The 17,082-nt window shown below is 46.8% G+C and overlaps 1 protein-coding gene across 1 annotated transcript in view; it reads right to left on the bottom strand.

Annotated features, from left to right (window-relative positions):
- LOC124023031 (FH1/FH2 domain-containing protein 3-like) overlaps nt 1–15,202 on the bottom strand; it is a 37,713-nt gene extending 22,511 nt beyond the window's left edge. Inside the window, exons 1-2 of the mRNA XM_046337606.1 lie at nt 14,539–15,202; nt 3,970–4,073 (exon numbers count right to left, since the gene is read on the bottom strand). Coding sequence (XP_046193562.1) covers nt 3,970–4,073; nt 14,539–14,703 — 269 coding nt within the window. The 5' untranslated portion in view covers nt 14,704–15,202. The remainder of the gene's footprint in view (nt 1–3,969; nt 4,074–14,538) is intronic.
- Nucleotides 15,203–17,082: the final 1,880 nt, after the last annotated feature.

The following is a 17,082-nucleotide window of genomic DNA, read 5'->3' as shown; positions in this document are numbered from 1 at the left end:
TCCCAACTTCACTAGATAGATAAGTACATATACTGATACAATTTACTTCTCATTTATTAGTCCAACAGCACAAAGGACGAAGGAATGTTTGAACATGTTCTTCCTTGCCACGGGCAAATCCTAACATCACTGAGCCTCTCACATTAAACGATGGTCTTCCCTGTAGTTTTTTGTCTTGCCAGCGTAGTGGTGCGCACACTAAACGTTGTGGTACACCTGGAAGTGAGGATTCTCCATCCGACGCTGTCTCGCCAAAACAATGATGTGACGATGTGATTACATTTAACTTAGCTACAATGAGCTGTGGCTCAAAGCAGCCTCAGAAACCTTTTCAGTCAGACATTCACTCTTGCCATACAGAGTGTAAATATCTAGCCAACATTTTGGATTTAATAACATAACTTGTGAACTTCAGACCTGTAATGATTCGACACTTTTGCTTTGGTTAAAGGCAAGTACAAACACATACTAGTAGTAGTCATGGCTCCTGCTGGAGAGTCGGCACATTCTGGATGATGTGAAACAACGTCATCATCTCACTGAATTCTTCTCTGGCGAGCTCTCATTGGCTATTGTTGATCAGCGTTCTCAAAACGTGTTGCACCGCTCACACTACAAGAACATCAACGGGACGTCTGGGACTGCTCAAAGACAAGATTGGTAGCCCTCAGATTGCGTCTCTGAACCGCTCACATGAAACAAGCATCATGACGGCCGTGCCTCCTGAGTAGGGGATTTTGTCTCTGATCTCCAAAAGTTGACGGGGACGGCCAAATCTGGGCCAAAATTGTGTAGTGTACAGCCGGCTTAAGTTGTTCAGGTGTCATCATTGCTCTCTCCATCTGCCAAACAGAGAGACCAGGGATGCATCCCAAATGGCACCCTATTCACAACAAGACAGGTCAAATGTAGTGTACTACACAAGGAATAGGGTGCCATTTGGGATGTCAGCCAGGTATTTTAAGTGACATGGGTGGAGGAATGCCTTGTAAATTCTATGGCATTTGTAGGGTTGAAAAACAACCAACCAATAACATCCCTACTTTGCCACTTTGTGTTGGCACACACATCCAGGGCCTTCAAGATGTCCACCCAGACATCACTGAGAACCCTCTGAAGGAATGACAAGATGTCCACTCAGACATCACTGAGAACCCTCTGAAGGAATGACAAGATGTCCACCCAGACATCACTGAGAACCCTCTGAAGGAATGACAAGATGTCCACTCAGACATCACTGAGAACCCTCTGAAGGAATGACAAGATACCCACCCAGACATCACTGAGAACCCTCTGAAGGAATGACAAGATGTCCACCCAGACATCACTGAGAACCTTCTGAAGGAATGACAAGATGTCCACCCAGACATCACTGAGAACCCTCTGAAGGAATGACAAGATGTCCACCCAGACATCACTGAGAACCTTCTGAAGGAATGACAAGATGTCCACCCAGACATCACTGAGAACCCTCTGAAGGAATGACAAGATGTCCACCCAGACATCACTGAGAACCCTCTGAAGGAATGACAAGATGTCCACCCAGACATCACTGAGAACCCTCTGAAGGAAAGACAAGATGTCCACCCAGACATCACTGAGAACCCTCTGAAGGAATGACAAGATGTCCACCCAGACATCACTGAGAACCCTCTGAAGGAATGACAAGATGTCCACCCAGACATCACTGAGAACCCTCTGAAGGAATGACAAGATGTTCACCCAGACATCACTGAGAACCCTCTGAAGGAATGACAAGATACACACCCAGACATCACTGAGAACCCTCTGAAGGAATGACAAGATGTCCACCCAGACATCACTGAGAACCCTCTGAAGGAATGACAAGATGTTCACCTAGACATCACTGAGAACCCTCTGAAGGAATGACAAGATGTCCACCCAGACATCACTGAGAACCCTCTGAAGGAATGACAAGATGTCCACCCAGACATCACTGAGAACCCTCTGAAGGAATGACAAGATGTTCACCCAGACATCACTGAGAACCCTCTGAAGGAATGACAAGATACACACCCAGACATCACTGAGAACCCTCTGAAGGAATGACAAGATGTCCACCCAGACATCACTGAGAACCCTCTGAAGGAATGACAAGATACACACCCAGACATCACTGAGAACCCTCTGAAGGAATGACAAGATGTCCACCCAGACATCACTGAGAACCCTCTGAAGGAATGACAAGATGTCCACCCAGACATCACTGAGAACCCTTTGAAGGATTGACAAGATGTCCACCCAGACATCACTGAGAACCCTCTGAAGGAATGACAAGATGTCCACCCAGACATCACTGAGAACCCTCTGAAGGAATGACAAGATGTCCACCCAGACATCACTGAGAACCTTCTGAAGGAATGACAAATGGAATGTTCTGCACCAATGGCTGTTGACACTCGGCTGATACTGTATCAAACCACCTTAGATGTCAGAAAATGTGAGACAAAATTCAGGAAGTGTTTCGTCAGGGTCTAACAGTTGGTCGACAACAGGCTCCATTGACTGACAAATGAATCATAAGGCTTTTGGTATTACTGTTGAAATCCTTTGTAGTTGAATCACAGGATTGGCCTTATTCCCTAGACTAGAGAGCGCTGGGCTCCAGGTGAGGTAAAGCCTGTCATCTTAGCCCCCCACCCCCGCTCCCCACACTCCACCCACCCCGCCTACAGAGAGCAGCTTAAGGGCGGGACAGCTCAATTGGCTAAAATGGGAGGATGCCAGGAAAAGGGATTATTTCAGTCATTCAACCTGAACGAGAATGGGTGTCATTGTGATCCTCATCACTGTAATAAAATCAAATTAGACTGGAGGAATATAGGGAGCAGGAAGGTATTTCAGGAAGGTCTCCCCCAAGCAAGGGATTGAAATACCTTTTTTTCTCTCTCTTCTCTTCCTCAAAACAATGATGACATTGTATTGACCTGCTAGTTAGAGATGGAGGAATACCTCTGAACAGAACAGTTTCTCTCCCTCCCCCTCCCCCTCTCCCCCCCCTCCCCCTCTGTGGGGGATTTTCAGAATCTTCTTTGTATTAACTACAGTACAGCACTGCTGTACAACAGACTTCAAGCCAGTCTTGAGTAATACATATTTATGGTTCATAACAGCTCATTGAAACCACAGAAAGGAACATGAAAAGGTATTCTTCCTTAGACCACTGTAGCTTGGCTTGTTATGAATGCACCTGCAAGGTAGTGCTAGTTGTGCCTTCAATCAGCACCACTCTGGACTCAACCCAGCCTGAACTTCAATCAGCACCACTTTGGACTCAATCCGAGCCTGATCTTCAAACAGCACCACTCTGGACTCAATTACAGCCTGAACTTCAAACAGCACCACTCTGGACTCAATTCCAGCCTGAACTTCAAACAGCGCCACGCTGGACTCAATCCGAGCCTGATCTTCAAACAGCACCACTCTGGACTCAATCCGAGCCTGATCTTCAAACAGCACCACTCTGGACTCAATCCGAGCCTGATCTTCAAACAGCACCACTCTGAACTCAATCCGAGCCTGATCTTCAAACAGCACCACTCTGAACTCAATCCGAGCCTGATCTTCAAACAGCACCACTCTGGACTCAATCCGAGCCTGATCTTCAAACAGCACCACTCTGAACTCAATCCGAGCCTGATCTTCAAACAGCACCACTCTGAACTCAATCCGAGCCTGATCTTCAAACAGCACCACTCTGGACTCAATCCAAGACGGATCTTTTGAAGTGTAGAGAATACGACCTACCTTATTTTAACCTGTACAATACAAATATAAATGTGCTGGCGGTACAAGTTTTACAATCCTGTACATATTCCTCAGTAAACATCATTTATAAGATTATACGTTTGTTTTCTTATTTTGGAAAGAGCTCATGAAATGGAGATATAAGGGCACGATCAGCTATTGTAATAAGTTGTTGAGACAGAGTGTTATGAAAGGCCTTACCCTCCCTCCTGAAAGCCCTCGAGTTCATCTCTCTGTTCTGCCAGGGTAGACTCCAAGTCCAGGTAGCTCCCATTTTGGGAGAGCTGGAGGGCACAGTCATCAAGCTAGATAGGAGATAAAGACAAAGATTGCATCATTAATAATTCCCGCTTCATACAACTAAAGTTATTATACAGCATAGCTATTATAGATTACCTAGCTACAACATATACAACTAAATAATGCAAGGCTAGTATCAAACTGTTGCATGTACGTCCACTATGAGGCAACATGGGAAAACATCAAATGACAAACCCCTTGATTTGGCCAATGTTAACGCCAGCCAATAGCACACAATTAACTATGCATGGACAAACCATGGTGCTGGGTTTCCCTCCAACTGCCCAGAGGAAAATTAAACTCAGTCAAAACATGGTCTGTACGTAGGCTGGATGGATGTAGCCGTCCATAGCTAACATGTCTGAGTCTGAGCTGCTCTAGACTGTCTAGGGAGTCTGAGTCTGAGCTGCTCTAGACTGTCTAGGCTGTCTAAGTCTGAGCTGGTCTAGACTGTCTAGGCTGTCTGAGTATGCTACAGAGGGTAAATAAACCGTTTGAGAAGGAATCCATTTTCCTCCTGTTGTTGACCCTGTAGCATTTGGTTTTCAGGTGTAGTAGGCCTATACAGGGACAGACAACACAAGGCAGAGAGAAAACTATCATTGTTCTAGTTTGTCAAATATGCGCCGCAAACTAGCTGCATCGAGAGCGGTACCCACTACCCGCTGAAGAAAAACAACCAATGTGAAAATCACAATACTAACTGTTTTGGAAATTACAATTGTGTCCCGGCTCTGATGTGGTTCCATTTCCTCCACTTGAATTACTGTAACTTAATTAAACATGGAGAAAGGGCAAAGGGAGGTTGCTAACTGGAAAAGACATTATGGAGGGGAGCAGCTTTGATCAGTTGTTTGTTTTTAGCTGTGCTGCAGCGCCCAAGGACTGTGTCAAGATGGAGAAGTGGAACAAAACATGTGGTCAGCTAAGATAACACACTGACTGACTGAAACTGTCTTGTCTCTTTCCTTTAAAGCAATATAAAGCAACAACAAAACATGGTATTATTGGAAACATTCTTCTCAAAGTTCTACCTGAAACACAAGGCTGATCTGTTCAGGAGTGGACAGACACAGTGAAGAGCTACCTTTGGGAAAACAGACTACTTCAAGGCCTGGGATAAGTTTTCTTTAAGATGCTCTTACTGTAAGTCTGAGAGAGAGAGAGAGTTTCAGCAGATTACAGGACAGATTCATCACTGACAGGATATACAGTGTTTGGTACAGGCCAAAGTTAGGCCTACTATATTTAGGTCCATGAGGAGAAGGCATGCCTTGAAGACCTATAGGATGGAATGGAATGGGTGTGACATGAAACTAAGCAGTACATGGAAAGTACAAAAAATTCTAATATCATCTATCCAGGGGTCTATCATCTATAAAGATACTCTAGACATATCATCTTGGACTGACAGGATGACATAACAGAACAACATACAGTACAGGGGGATTGTTTCAGTCCAGTGTAGCACGTTGTGAGTTCACCTCTGTTCATACAACTGATACAGAAATATAGAACTACAGAAAAGACATCGAGTTCCTCTCCTCTTAAGACACTAACACAGTAAACTCAGTATCAGGAGCTGAAATGGACAAAAACATGGGGCAGAAGTCAAAGCAGAACCAGCAATTAGTGTGAATCCAAAAAATGCATTTCTCTACATAGAGGTTATGACACAAAACCTCAGCAAGTCAGGCCAGAGCAGACAGGCCATTCTAGTGAAACACACACACACACACACACACACACACACACACACACACACACACACACACACACACACACACACACACACACACACACACACACACACACACACACACACACACACACACACACACACACACACACACACACACACACACACACACACACACACACACACACACACACACACTCTTTTGGCTATAATAGACCCGATGGATTACAGATCACAGCCATAGTATCCAGGCCAGAAATGCCTCAGTGATCCACAGAAACGGCCCTTAATCCATGAACAGTGCTCATAGATTAACGGCAGGGACAGGAGATGTCCCCTGTCCAGCCCAGGATTTGAACCCGAGCAACAAGGCCCTGTGGTCCCAGAGTCCAGAGAAGTAACCACCAATCCTGCTCACAGTCTCACACTGAGCCCTGTCCTCTCCCTACCACCACACTGAGGCCTGGCCTCTCCCTACCACCACACTGAGCCCTGTCCTCTCCCTACCACCACACTGAGCCCTGTCCTCTCCCTACCACCACACTGAGCCCTGTCCTCTCCCTACCACCACACTGAGCCCTGTCCTCTCCCTACCACCACACTGAGCCCTGTCCTCTCCCTACCACCACACTGAGCCCTGTCCTCTCCCTACCACCACACTGAGCCCTGTCCTCTCCCTACCACCACACTGAGGCCTGTCCTCTCCCTACCACCACACTGAGGCCTCTCCTCTCCCTACCACCACACTGAGGCCTCTCCCTACCACCACACTGAGGCCTGGCCTCTCCCTACCACCACACTGAGGCCTGTCCTCTCCCTACCACCACACTGAGGCCTCTCCCTACCACCACACTGAGGCCTGGCCTCTCCCTACCACCACACTGAGGCCTGACCTCTCCCTACCACCACACGGAGGCCTGTCCTCTCCCTACCACCACACTGAGGCCTGTCCTCCCCCTACCACCACACTGACGCCTGGCCTCTCCCTACCACCACACTGACGCCTGGCCTCTCCCTACCACCACACTGAGGCCTGTCCTCTCCCTACCACCACACTGAGGCCTGTCCTCTCCCTACCACCACACTGAGGCCTGGCCTCTCCCTACCACCACACTGAGGCCTGGCCTCTCCCTACCACCACACTGAGGCCTGGCCTCTCCCTACCACCACACTGTGGTCCATCGGCCAGAGAGGCAGGCAATTAGGCAGTGACAGTTAAAAATAAAGAACATACAATTCTCCAATTCAAAATGCATCTCACCCTCAATGTCTTCCTGCAGCTGCGTTGTTGTGGGCGTAGAGGCTGACAAGGGGAAAAAATACCCCATGTTTTGGGATTGATAAATAACTCACTTATCAGCGCTGCATGTGAAAAATGTTTAACACTATTTATCTGTGGGGGGAAATGAACAATTGGAAACCTTTGTGTGCCCTTTACTTGAGGGTTTCAGTTGGAACCAGTGAATGTTTTGATGGCACTGCCTCTACATCAAGTCTGGGCAGAGGTCCAACCTTATTTCTGTCTACGGTGGATATGTTGTCTGTGGTCTCTTTCCCAAGACAGTGGAATTAGCACGCTCTTTAAAATACACTATACACATGAGAGAGACCACAACAGTGATCTTCTGTCGAGCTTGCAAGGGATGAGCCTGAACAAGGAGCTACAGTAGCTCTGTGTGAATGCACAACTCTATGCTCCGAAACACAGAGAAACTTGGAGACTGACAGGCCAAACCTCAACTGTACATAACAATGAGTAATACAGTCCACGCACAGAACAAACCTAGATTTTACAGCATTTAGCAGAACTTGTTATTAGGAGCCCCTGGAATCTCTCTGGGATAATTAGCAGGAAGACAATCTTCACAAAAAAAAGTGAATTTGTTAAAGAGTGTGTACATCTTTCAAAGACTGACGGTCCTGCGTTCCTCTCTGCCCTCGCATAACGTTGAAGTGTGTCAGAGCGGATGCTTTCTGGCATTCCAAATAAATTGACCCTGACCCCTCAGAGTATTTTAGAGAGGCAGGAAAACATGGGAAGAAGTGACAAAGAAAAAAGCGACTTGACTATGTTCCTTTGAACTATTGCGTTTGCACAGTATGTTCACTGCTGTGGACATTTTCATTGGGCAGAGTACATCTGTGATGAACTGTGGCATCGTGTGCATCCCAAATAACACCCTATTCCCTTTATAGTGCACTTCCTTTGAAGAGAGCTCTGGCACAAAGTAGTGCACTTTAGGGAACATGGTGCCATATCAAATCAAATCACATTTGATTGGTCACATACACATATTTAGCAGATGCTATTGCAGGTGTAGTGAAATGTTTGTGTTCCTAGCTCAAACAGTGCAGTAATATCTAACGATACACAACAATACACACAAATCCCCAAAATTAAGAAATACAGAAATATTAGAAAGAGCAATGTCAGAATATAAATAAATATGTATATGATAGTGTGTATAGACAGTATGGACAGTATATGAATAGAAAAGGTGTGTACAGTAATAGTTATATAGGATGAGCCTGGACTAGAATACAGTATATACATATGAAGTGGGTAAAACAGTATGTAAACATTATTCAAGTGACCAGTGTTCAATGACTCTGTACATAGGGCAATAGTGTCTAATGTGCAGGGTAGAGTATCGGGTGGTAGCCAGCTAGTAACAGTGACTAAGTTCAGGGCAAGGTACTGGGCAGAGGCCTGCTGGTGGTGACTATTTAACAGTCTGATGGCCTGGAGAAAGAAGTTGTTTTTCAGTCTCTCGGTCCCAGCTTTGATGCACCTGTACTGTCTCCGGCCTTCTAGATGGTAGCGGGGTGAACAGGCCGTAGCTTAGGTGGCGGAAGTCCTTCATGATCCTCTAGATGGTAGCGGGGTGAACAGGCCGTAGCTTGGGTGGCTGAGGTCCTTCATGATCCTCTAGATGGTAGCGGGGTGAACAGGCCGTAGCTTGGGTGGCTGAAGTCCTTCATGATCCTCTAGATGGTAGCGGGGTGAACAGGCCGTAGCTTAGGTGGCTGAGGTCCTTCATGATCCTCTAGATGGTAGCGGGGTGAACAGGCCGTAGCATGGGTGGCTGAAGTCCTTCATGATCCTCTAGATGGTAGCGGGGTGAACAGGCCGTAGCTTGGGTGGCTGAGGTCCTTCATGATCCTCTAGATGGTAGCAGGGTGAACAAGCCGTAGCTTGGGTGGCTGAGGTCCTTCATGATCCTCTAGATGGTAGCGGGGTGAACAGGCCGTAGCTTGGGTGGCTGAAGTCCTTCATGATCCTCTAGATGGTAGCAGGGTGAACAAGCCGTAGCTTGGGTGGCTGAGGTCATTCATGATCCTCTAGATGGTAGCGGGGTGAACAGGCCGTAGCTTGGGTGGCTGAAGTCCTTCATGATCCTCTAGATGGTAGCGGGGTTAACAGGCCGTAGCTTGGGTGGCTGAGGTCCTTCATGATCCTCTAGATGGTAGCGGGATGAACAGGCTGTAGCTTGGGTGGCTGAGGTCCTTCATGATCCTCTAGATGGTAGCGGGGTGAACAGGCCGTAGCTTGGGTGGCTGAGGTCCTTCATGATCCTCTAGATGGTAGCGCGGTGAACAGGCCGTAGCTTGGGTGTCTGAGGTCCTTCATGATCCTCTAGATGGTAGCGCGGTGAACAGGCCGTAGCTTGGGTGGCTGAGGTCCTTCATGATCCTCTAGATGGTAGCGGGGTGAACAAGCCGTAGCTTGGGTGGCTGAGGTCCTTCATGATCCTCTAGATGGTAGCGGGGTGAACAGGCCGTAGCTTGGGTGGCTGAAGTCCTTCATGATCCTCTAGATGGTAGCGGGGTGAACAGGCCGTAGTGTGGGTGGCTGAGGTCCTTCATGATCCTCTAGATGGTAGCGGGGTGAACAGGCCGTAGCTTGGGTGGCTGAGGTCCTTCATGATCCTCTAGATGGTAGCGGGGTGAACAGGCCGTAGTGTGGGTGGCTGAGGTCCTTCATGATCCTCTAGATGGTAGCGGGTGAACAGGCCGTAGCTTGGGTGGCTGAGGTCCTTCATGATCCTCTAGATGGTAGCGGGGTGAACAAGCCGTAGCTTGGGTGGCTGAGGTCCTTCATGATCCTCTAGATGGTAGCGGGGTGAACAGGCCGTAGCTTGGGTGGCTGAAGTCCTTCATGATCCTCTAGATGGTAGCGGGGTGAACAGGCCGTAGTGTGGGTGGCTGAGGTCCTTCATGATCCTCTAGATGGTAGCGGGGTGAACAGGCCGTAGCTTGGGTGGCTGAGGTCCTTCATGATCCTCTAGATGGTAGCGGGGTGAACAGGCCGTAGTGTGGGTGGCTGAGGTCCTTCATGATCCTCTAGATGGTAGCGGGTGAACAGGCCGTAGCTTGGGTGGCTGAGGTCCTTCATGATCCTCTAGATGGTAGCGGGGTGAAGAGGCCGTAGCTTGGGTGGCTAAAGTCCTTCATGATCCTCTTGGCCTGACTGTGACACCAGGTGCTGTAGGTGTCCTGGAGGGCAGGCAGTGAGCCCCCGGTGATGTGTTGGGCTGATTGTGGGACACAGCCCTAGCGTACTGAATGCACTCTGTCTATTCACAGTCTGCCTAGTCGTCCAAAAGCAAAATACATTATGCGATGAAATCCTGAGTCAGGCCATGCCTCGTACATTCTGTTCTATCTAACTCTGATCAAGTATGTTCAGTGGTATCTACACAAAGAGGATGGCTGAGTGCTATTTGAAGGTTAGACTTTGTGTATAAGTAAAATAACGCAATCAATGCTCGTGCACAAAGAGATTGTAAATCCAACACAAACTGAATATGATACTGATTGTGTGTGAATGCTCACAGGGCATTGCCTATTTGAGCTGATTGTCAATGTCAGCAATGAGAAAGACCAGGCAGGCAGGTCCCCATGGCATCATCATCTCTAGGCAGACGTCTGCACTGCTCCTCCCCAGAGAGACACCAGTCAGCCAGGTTGGAACTGACAGGAGCAGGAGAGGGAGGGAGCAAGTCTGGGACAACAGCAGCATCTGCTAGTGTGCTGTTCTGTCTGGCTCCCCTGGTACCATGTGTTAGCACTGGGCTATTAATACCAGTCTGTACACCCACTCTCAGTCATCCCCAGATGTAGCGGGTGGGGAGGCAACCCTGTGAGACACAGGCGGTCAATGGTATGACTGTGCAATTGGGAATTTGCATTTCTGTCTTAATGTGTTTGTACGTGTGTTTACTGGTGTCTATGGAAGTAAATACCAACCAATAGCTCACTGAAGACAGGTGGATGTGAAAATGTTAAACACAAAGCCGAGAAAACGTTCAAGTTTCAACATAGACATATAGGATATGTTCTCCCCCTTTAGACAGTCCTCTGGTATCTGCCTGGGCTCTAATTGACAACTACAGCTGCTGCTGTCTGGTTAGCCAGTTGAAGCTAACCGCTAGTGCATCAGTTAGTTCACCGGCAGGGCATCACAGAGCCTTTTCGTTGGCACCCTGCGGTCCCCTAGACCTTCTGCTAAACTGCCTTCAGCTTAAACTAAGGCTGGTGCAGCAGGAGATGGAGACCAATCGAGTGTGGAAACCAAACAAGTAGAGCCAACCTTGTTGTCAGTCTCCCTCTCTGCCCTTTTCCTCAGAGGAGAGAGTTCCCTTCCCATCCTGTTGGTCAGAGCAGAGTGGAGTGGAATGGGTTCTAGAATGAAAACCAGGCTCTTGTGGTGTTCCACAGCATCCTGTGGGTTCCGTGACGTATTATCTACAGAGCTCTTTTCAAACCCAGTGAAAAAGACAATTGATCTGACAGAATGAAGAAAGATCCCAAATGAACTTTGTATTAGGGACCTGCGTGACTTTTCAACTGTGGCTGAGATGAACGTTCAACATAAGAGTCAGCTCCTCTGTCTCCAAACCCAATGGGCCTCTCCTCCTCTTCACTCTGTTTAAATGTCATGGTTAGAGGAAGAGGCCCTCTGACAATGTGTTTAGATGCAGATAAATCCACCAGGACTGGGAAGTAGGTTTATAGTTCAACTGGAGAGGGAGGGATCCTCTGAATGATCATCAGAGACAAAGAATAGCTAAGCATCTGGTTGACATCATTTGTCACTGTTAGGGATTTTCTAAAAGAACGCTGAACCACAAGGTACTGAGAATGGTAGGGGTTTAGGCCAACTATTGGCCGAAGCAGACATAACAGTGAATATCTAGGAACATATCACCTCCTGAAATATGTGTGGATAAAGGAAGACAGGCATGAGGCATGATTGGCCAAAAAACAATGGTGAATCCAGTGAAGATGAGAAATGACATTGAAATGGAAAAGTAGGTTCGCTTTGAGGGCTATGTTGAGAACGATAGGTCAAAACGTCTACTAATCAAAAGAGCCAGCCAATGATTCAGCATAGTTGACACGGAGATGATTAAACAAGGCAAGGATGCTATACCTATGATGTCAGAGTCACACGAGAGAATTGGTACCGGAAAGCATTCTGAGTATAGACTTTCAAAGACGGGTTAATCAAAAGGACAAGCAGTGTCTGAATACCATTCTGCATGAACAATAGATCCCTGGATGTGGTCTGAAAGGACCAAATAGAAGCGCGGAAATCAGAGTTGGGGAGTCAAAGTTGTGCAAAGAACCACAAGATGACAAGATGTCATACATAGTTTAGCGTTTAACTGTTACATTTCTTTCTTTCTTTGTTTGTCTTTTCACTAAAACCGCACAATAATATTGTCTTTCTCGGCAACCCCGTTAGACACCAAAGGGCACATTAGCCATTGTGTGGTTGTTGCATCAGTCCTCCACGACAGTGGTTACTGTACCACCAACTGAATTTAGTTCTGCCCGGAGTACCACTGAAGTAGCCGCTCATGTGTATTTTACCAGTAGGCCTATGGTCCTTGTACCCCTGGTTGGGAATCACTGTTCTACGGTAATAGGGTCATTGTTAGGTTGCAAAGGGAGTGTATATTGCTGTAAATGTACTAGGTTTACCAGTAAACTACAATAATTTTGCTATCTTTCAAAGATTTGATGTAATCTGTCACAAGACATCTAGTGGCCCTTGTGGGTACTTCAGGTTATCTCAGGTGTCTAATAATCTCTGGTCCTCTCTCCGGCCTTATCACAAGTCAAATATATGAAATCATGAAATAAGATGATTTTAAAAAAGAAAATAGAATGACAAAGCTGTAAAACATTCTCCTAAAAATAAACCATCAATTTAGTGAATATCATTGTTGTTTAACATGAGGGTTTCAGCATGAAATATCCTCTCTGGTTTTTACACACGTGTATTTATTTGACTATGTCGTCAAGATGTATTTGTTGTAAATGTTTTGGCGTTAAACTGGTGGCAGGTGTGAAGAAAGTCAATGGTTGGAAGAGTTGCAGAGTTCATTGAAAATAATGCCATTCTTGATTAGATGCTTTTTAAAAATGAATTAGACCATTTTTATTTAAACCATATGGTCTATAAACATGAATACTATATATATATATATTCATATATATTTTGTAAAGTTATTCTAGTATAAATGACAAAGGTTACATTAGATTGCCATAGATGTTCTGTTAATTACCACATTCACAGAAGGTTCCGATAACGTTGGTGAATTACTGGTAGCTTGTTGTGGTGAAGAGATCAGGTCAGCTAAACAGAGGTTTACTGTTGTGGTCCCCATTTAACTAGTCTCAGACATGCCAGACTAGGGCAGCAGGAACATGGTTCATGTGGGCTAGGCAAGGCAACCCATCTGCCTATGGAGAAAACCATTTAACGGTCACAGCTGCTTGTCCCCCTGACCAAGGCCATGGCATGGCAGTCTAGTTCACACCCGTCCAATCTATAGTCTGTGTCCCAAATGGAAGCCAATCCCCTAGGTATGTAGTACACTTCTTTTGACCTAGTTCCTCTGAGTTATGGAATGCCGAATACCCTATGGGCCGTTGTCAAAAGAAGTGCTCTATATAGGGAAAAGGATGCTCTTTGTGACAAGGCCTAGGTCTGTCCATGCATTCCAGCATGGTCCTCAGCTGTCTATGCATGCAGCGTTCCACTAGACTCCAGTGAATACCACACGAACACCGCCCCTAAAACTAGTCCTCTGGCACAGTATTCATAGGTTGTTTACATTTTGGAAATGGTTTGAATTGACTGTCAAACCAATGATGTCTCATTCTCCCAGGCCGGTAGCATCAATCAAGAGGATGTTTACTTTACACCCATAATGGTTTCTCCATACTGATTAGAGGAAAGTATTAATGCCACCGAGCTGTGGATTACATGCAGTCATTGCTATCGTGGGGAGTCATAGCAATGGATATCCTGTGTAGGCTGACCCAAATGTCTGATGTACAGTACAGTACCCATCCTGAAACCTGTTAACAGTTGACTGGACTCTTGATTGGTTATGATTGGTTACATTTGGTCCTGAAATAGATCAATATGTCCTCCATTTCAGAAAAAAATATTATAGTCATTAACTTTTGTCATACTGGCGACTCAGTGGTGTCGCAGTCTAAAACGTGAAAGTGAACACAGTAAAATAACTATGTTGACTAACAATTTAGAGTTAAGGGATATGAGTTTGCAACAGTTACAATTCCATTATTATGTCAATATCATTGACATCACTGTTCTAGGACGTCAATATTGATATGACAAAACAACCCAAATTGGCTACATTCTCCAATTGCTATGGATAGAAAAATTGCAAAGCATACAACACAATTCAGTTGCCAGAACTAATAAAGACATACAACACTTGACATACCTTGTGTGGGGCTTTGAGAAGCCTGTGGACTCCAGCAATCTGATTGATAAGGGGGATATCTTCCCTGAAAGTGTACTGAGGCGGTCTGGTCGGCTCAGGAAAATTGGTGCTGTTGAATGGATCAGTATCATCTAAGAACTGTACCCTGCATACAAACGTAGCCATGATGTTGTATCCATGCAAGATGTTTTTTTAGAACTCAGGTCTCAAAAAGTAGAAGCGCTCCGTCTGGACAAATCCTTTGATATGACGCGCGAACCCGCGCCCGACTGCTGGTCCCAACAACAAATCCAAATCCACGGAGCCGTCTGGTTTTCTGCAGCAGGCAGCAAGTCCTGCTCTGCTCTCTCAATTATCGATGCACCCTCCTCTCCATTCGCCCCATACAGGATCACATAAATAAAGACACTGAACGCCGTCACACGGTAATATAAATCCAGTATCCTTCGCCCTGTCCTGAAGACTTTTCCAGCTATTATTCTCTCGTTCAGAATAATGTAAATTGTGTAGCGATGAGAGGGACGGCAGTATCCAAGGGCATTGCAGGCAGCCAGGCAGGCAAGGTGCTGAAGCAGACTGCGCTGAAGACGGTACTGCTAGACTTGGCGTCTGACGGTAACGTTAGTGGGACAGGGACTCCCTCCTCCAGCCCAAACTCTGCCAGTAGCAGCAGACTGCGCTGTCAGGGCGATGCAGGACGGGACCTTCACATTATATGCGTGTTGGTGACCTCCTGTGGCCGTGTGAAGAGAGGCTTGAAATACAATGCATTGTTGCCTGTACCCTGTGGGGACAGTACAGTAGCTTACTGACGACAGATACTGAAACTTTGGAATATTGTTGATGTATGAATTGATTGGATAAAGGAAATGATAATATGTTACCTATAGCTGTAATGATGATGATTTGTTCTGGTTTTGTGTTGCCATGTTCAAATCAAAATCAAATCAAATTATATTTGTCACATGCCCGAATACAACAGTTTGTGTTCTGTTGTATTCTGTTTATAACAGTTCATTGTATTAATTACAAATGATTCCACTCAGTGGTTATAACTTTGGTAAGTAGTCAGGTGAGTGTACAGTAGGAGCATTGGACCAGTAACCGAAAGATCGCTGGATCGAATCTCCGAGCTGACAAGGTAAAACAAAAAAGTCCTTCTGCCCCTGACCAAGGCAGTTAACCCACTGTTCCCCAGGTGCTGTGGATGTGGATTAATGCCCCTGACCAAGGCAGTTAACCCACTGTTCCCCAGGTGCTGATGATGTGGATGTGGATTAATGCCCCTGACCAAGGCAGTTAACCCACTGTTCCCCAGGTGCTGATGATGTGGATGTGGATTAATGCCCCTGACCAAGGCAGTTAACCCACTGTTCCCCAGGTGCTGTGGATGTGGATTAATGCCCCTGACCAAGGCAGTTAACCCACTGTTCCCCAGGTGCTGATGATGTGGATGTGGATTAATGCCCCTGAGCAAGGCAGTTAACCCACTGTTCCCCAGGTGCTGTGGATGTGGATTAATGCCCCTGACCAAGGCAGTTAACCCACTGTTCCCCAGGTGCTGATGATGTGGATGTGGATTAATGCCCCTGACCAAGGCAGTTAACCCACTGTTCCCCAGGTGCTGATGATGTGGATGTGGATTAATGCCCCTGACCAAGGCAGTTAACCCACTGTTCCCTGGGTGCTGATGATGTGGATTAATGCCCCTGACCAAGGCAGTTAACCCACTGTTCCCCAGGTGCTGATGATGTGGATGTGGATTAATGCCCCTGACCAAGGCAGTTAACCCACTGTTCCCCAGGTGCTGTGGATGTGGATTAATGCCCCTGACCAAGGCAGTTAACCCACTGTTCCCCAGGTGCTGATGATGTGGATGTGGATTAATGCCCTGACCAAGGCAGTTAACCCACTGTTCCCCAGGTGCTGATATGTGGATGTGGATTAATGCCCCTGACCAAGGCAGTTAACCCACTGTTCCCCGGTGCTGTGGATGTGGATTAATGCCCCTGACCAAGGCAGTTAACCCACTGTTCCCCAGGTGCTGATGATGTGGATGTGGATTAATGCCCCTGAGCAAGGCAGTTAACCCACTGTTCCCAGGTGCTGTGGATGTGGATTAATGCCCCTGACCAAGGCAGTTAACCCACTGTTCCCCAGGTGCTGATGATGTGGATGTGGATTAATGCCCCTGACCAAGGCAGTTAACCCACTGTTCCCCGGGTGCTGATGATGTGGATGTGGATTAATGCCCCTGACCAAGGCAGTTAACCCACTGTTCCCCAGGTGCTGATGATGTGGATGTGGATTAATGCCCCTGACCAAGGCAGTTAACCCACTGTTCCCCAGGTGCTGATGATGTGGATGTGGATTAATGCCCCTGAGCAAGGCAGTTAACCCACTGTTCCCCAGGTGCTGTGGATGTGGATGTGGAAATGCCCCTGACCAAGGCAGTTAACCCACTGTTCCCCTGATGATGTGGATGTGGATTAATGCCCCTGATTAACCCACTGTTCCCAGGTGCTGTGGATGTGGATTAATGCC

Source organism: Oncorhynchus gorbuscha, unplaced genomic scaffold (genome assembly GCF_021184085.1).
Source record: "Oncorhynchus gorbuscha isolate QuinsamMale2020 ecotype Even-year unplaced genomic scaffold, OgorEven_v1.0 Un_scaffold_1483, whole genome shotgun sequence".
NCBI lineage: Eukaryota > Metazoa > Chordata > Actinopteri > Salmoniformes > Salmonidae > Oncorhynchus > Oncorhynchus gorbuscha.
Note: the sequence above shows the minus strand (reverse complement) of the source record. Positions and strands in the feature narration are given on the sequence as shown.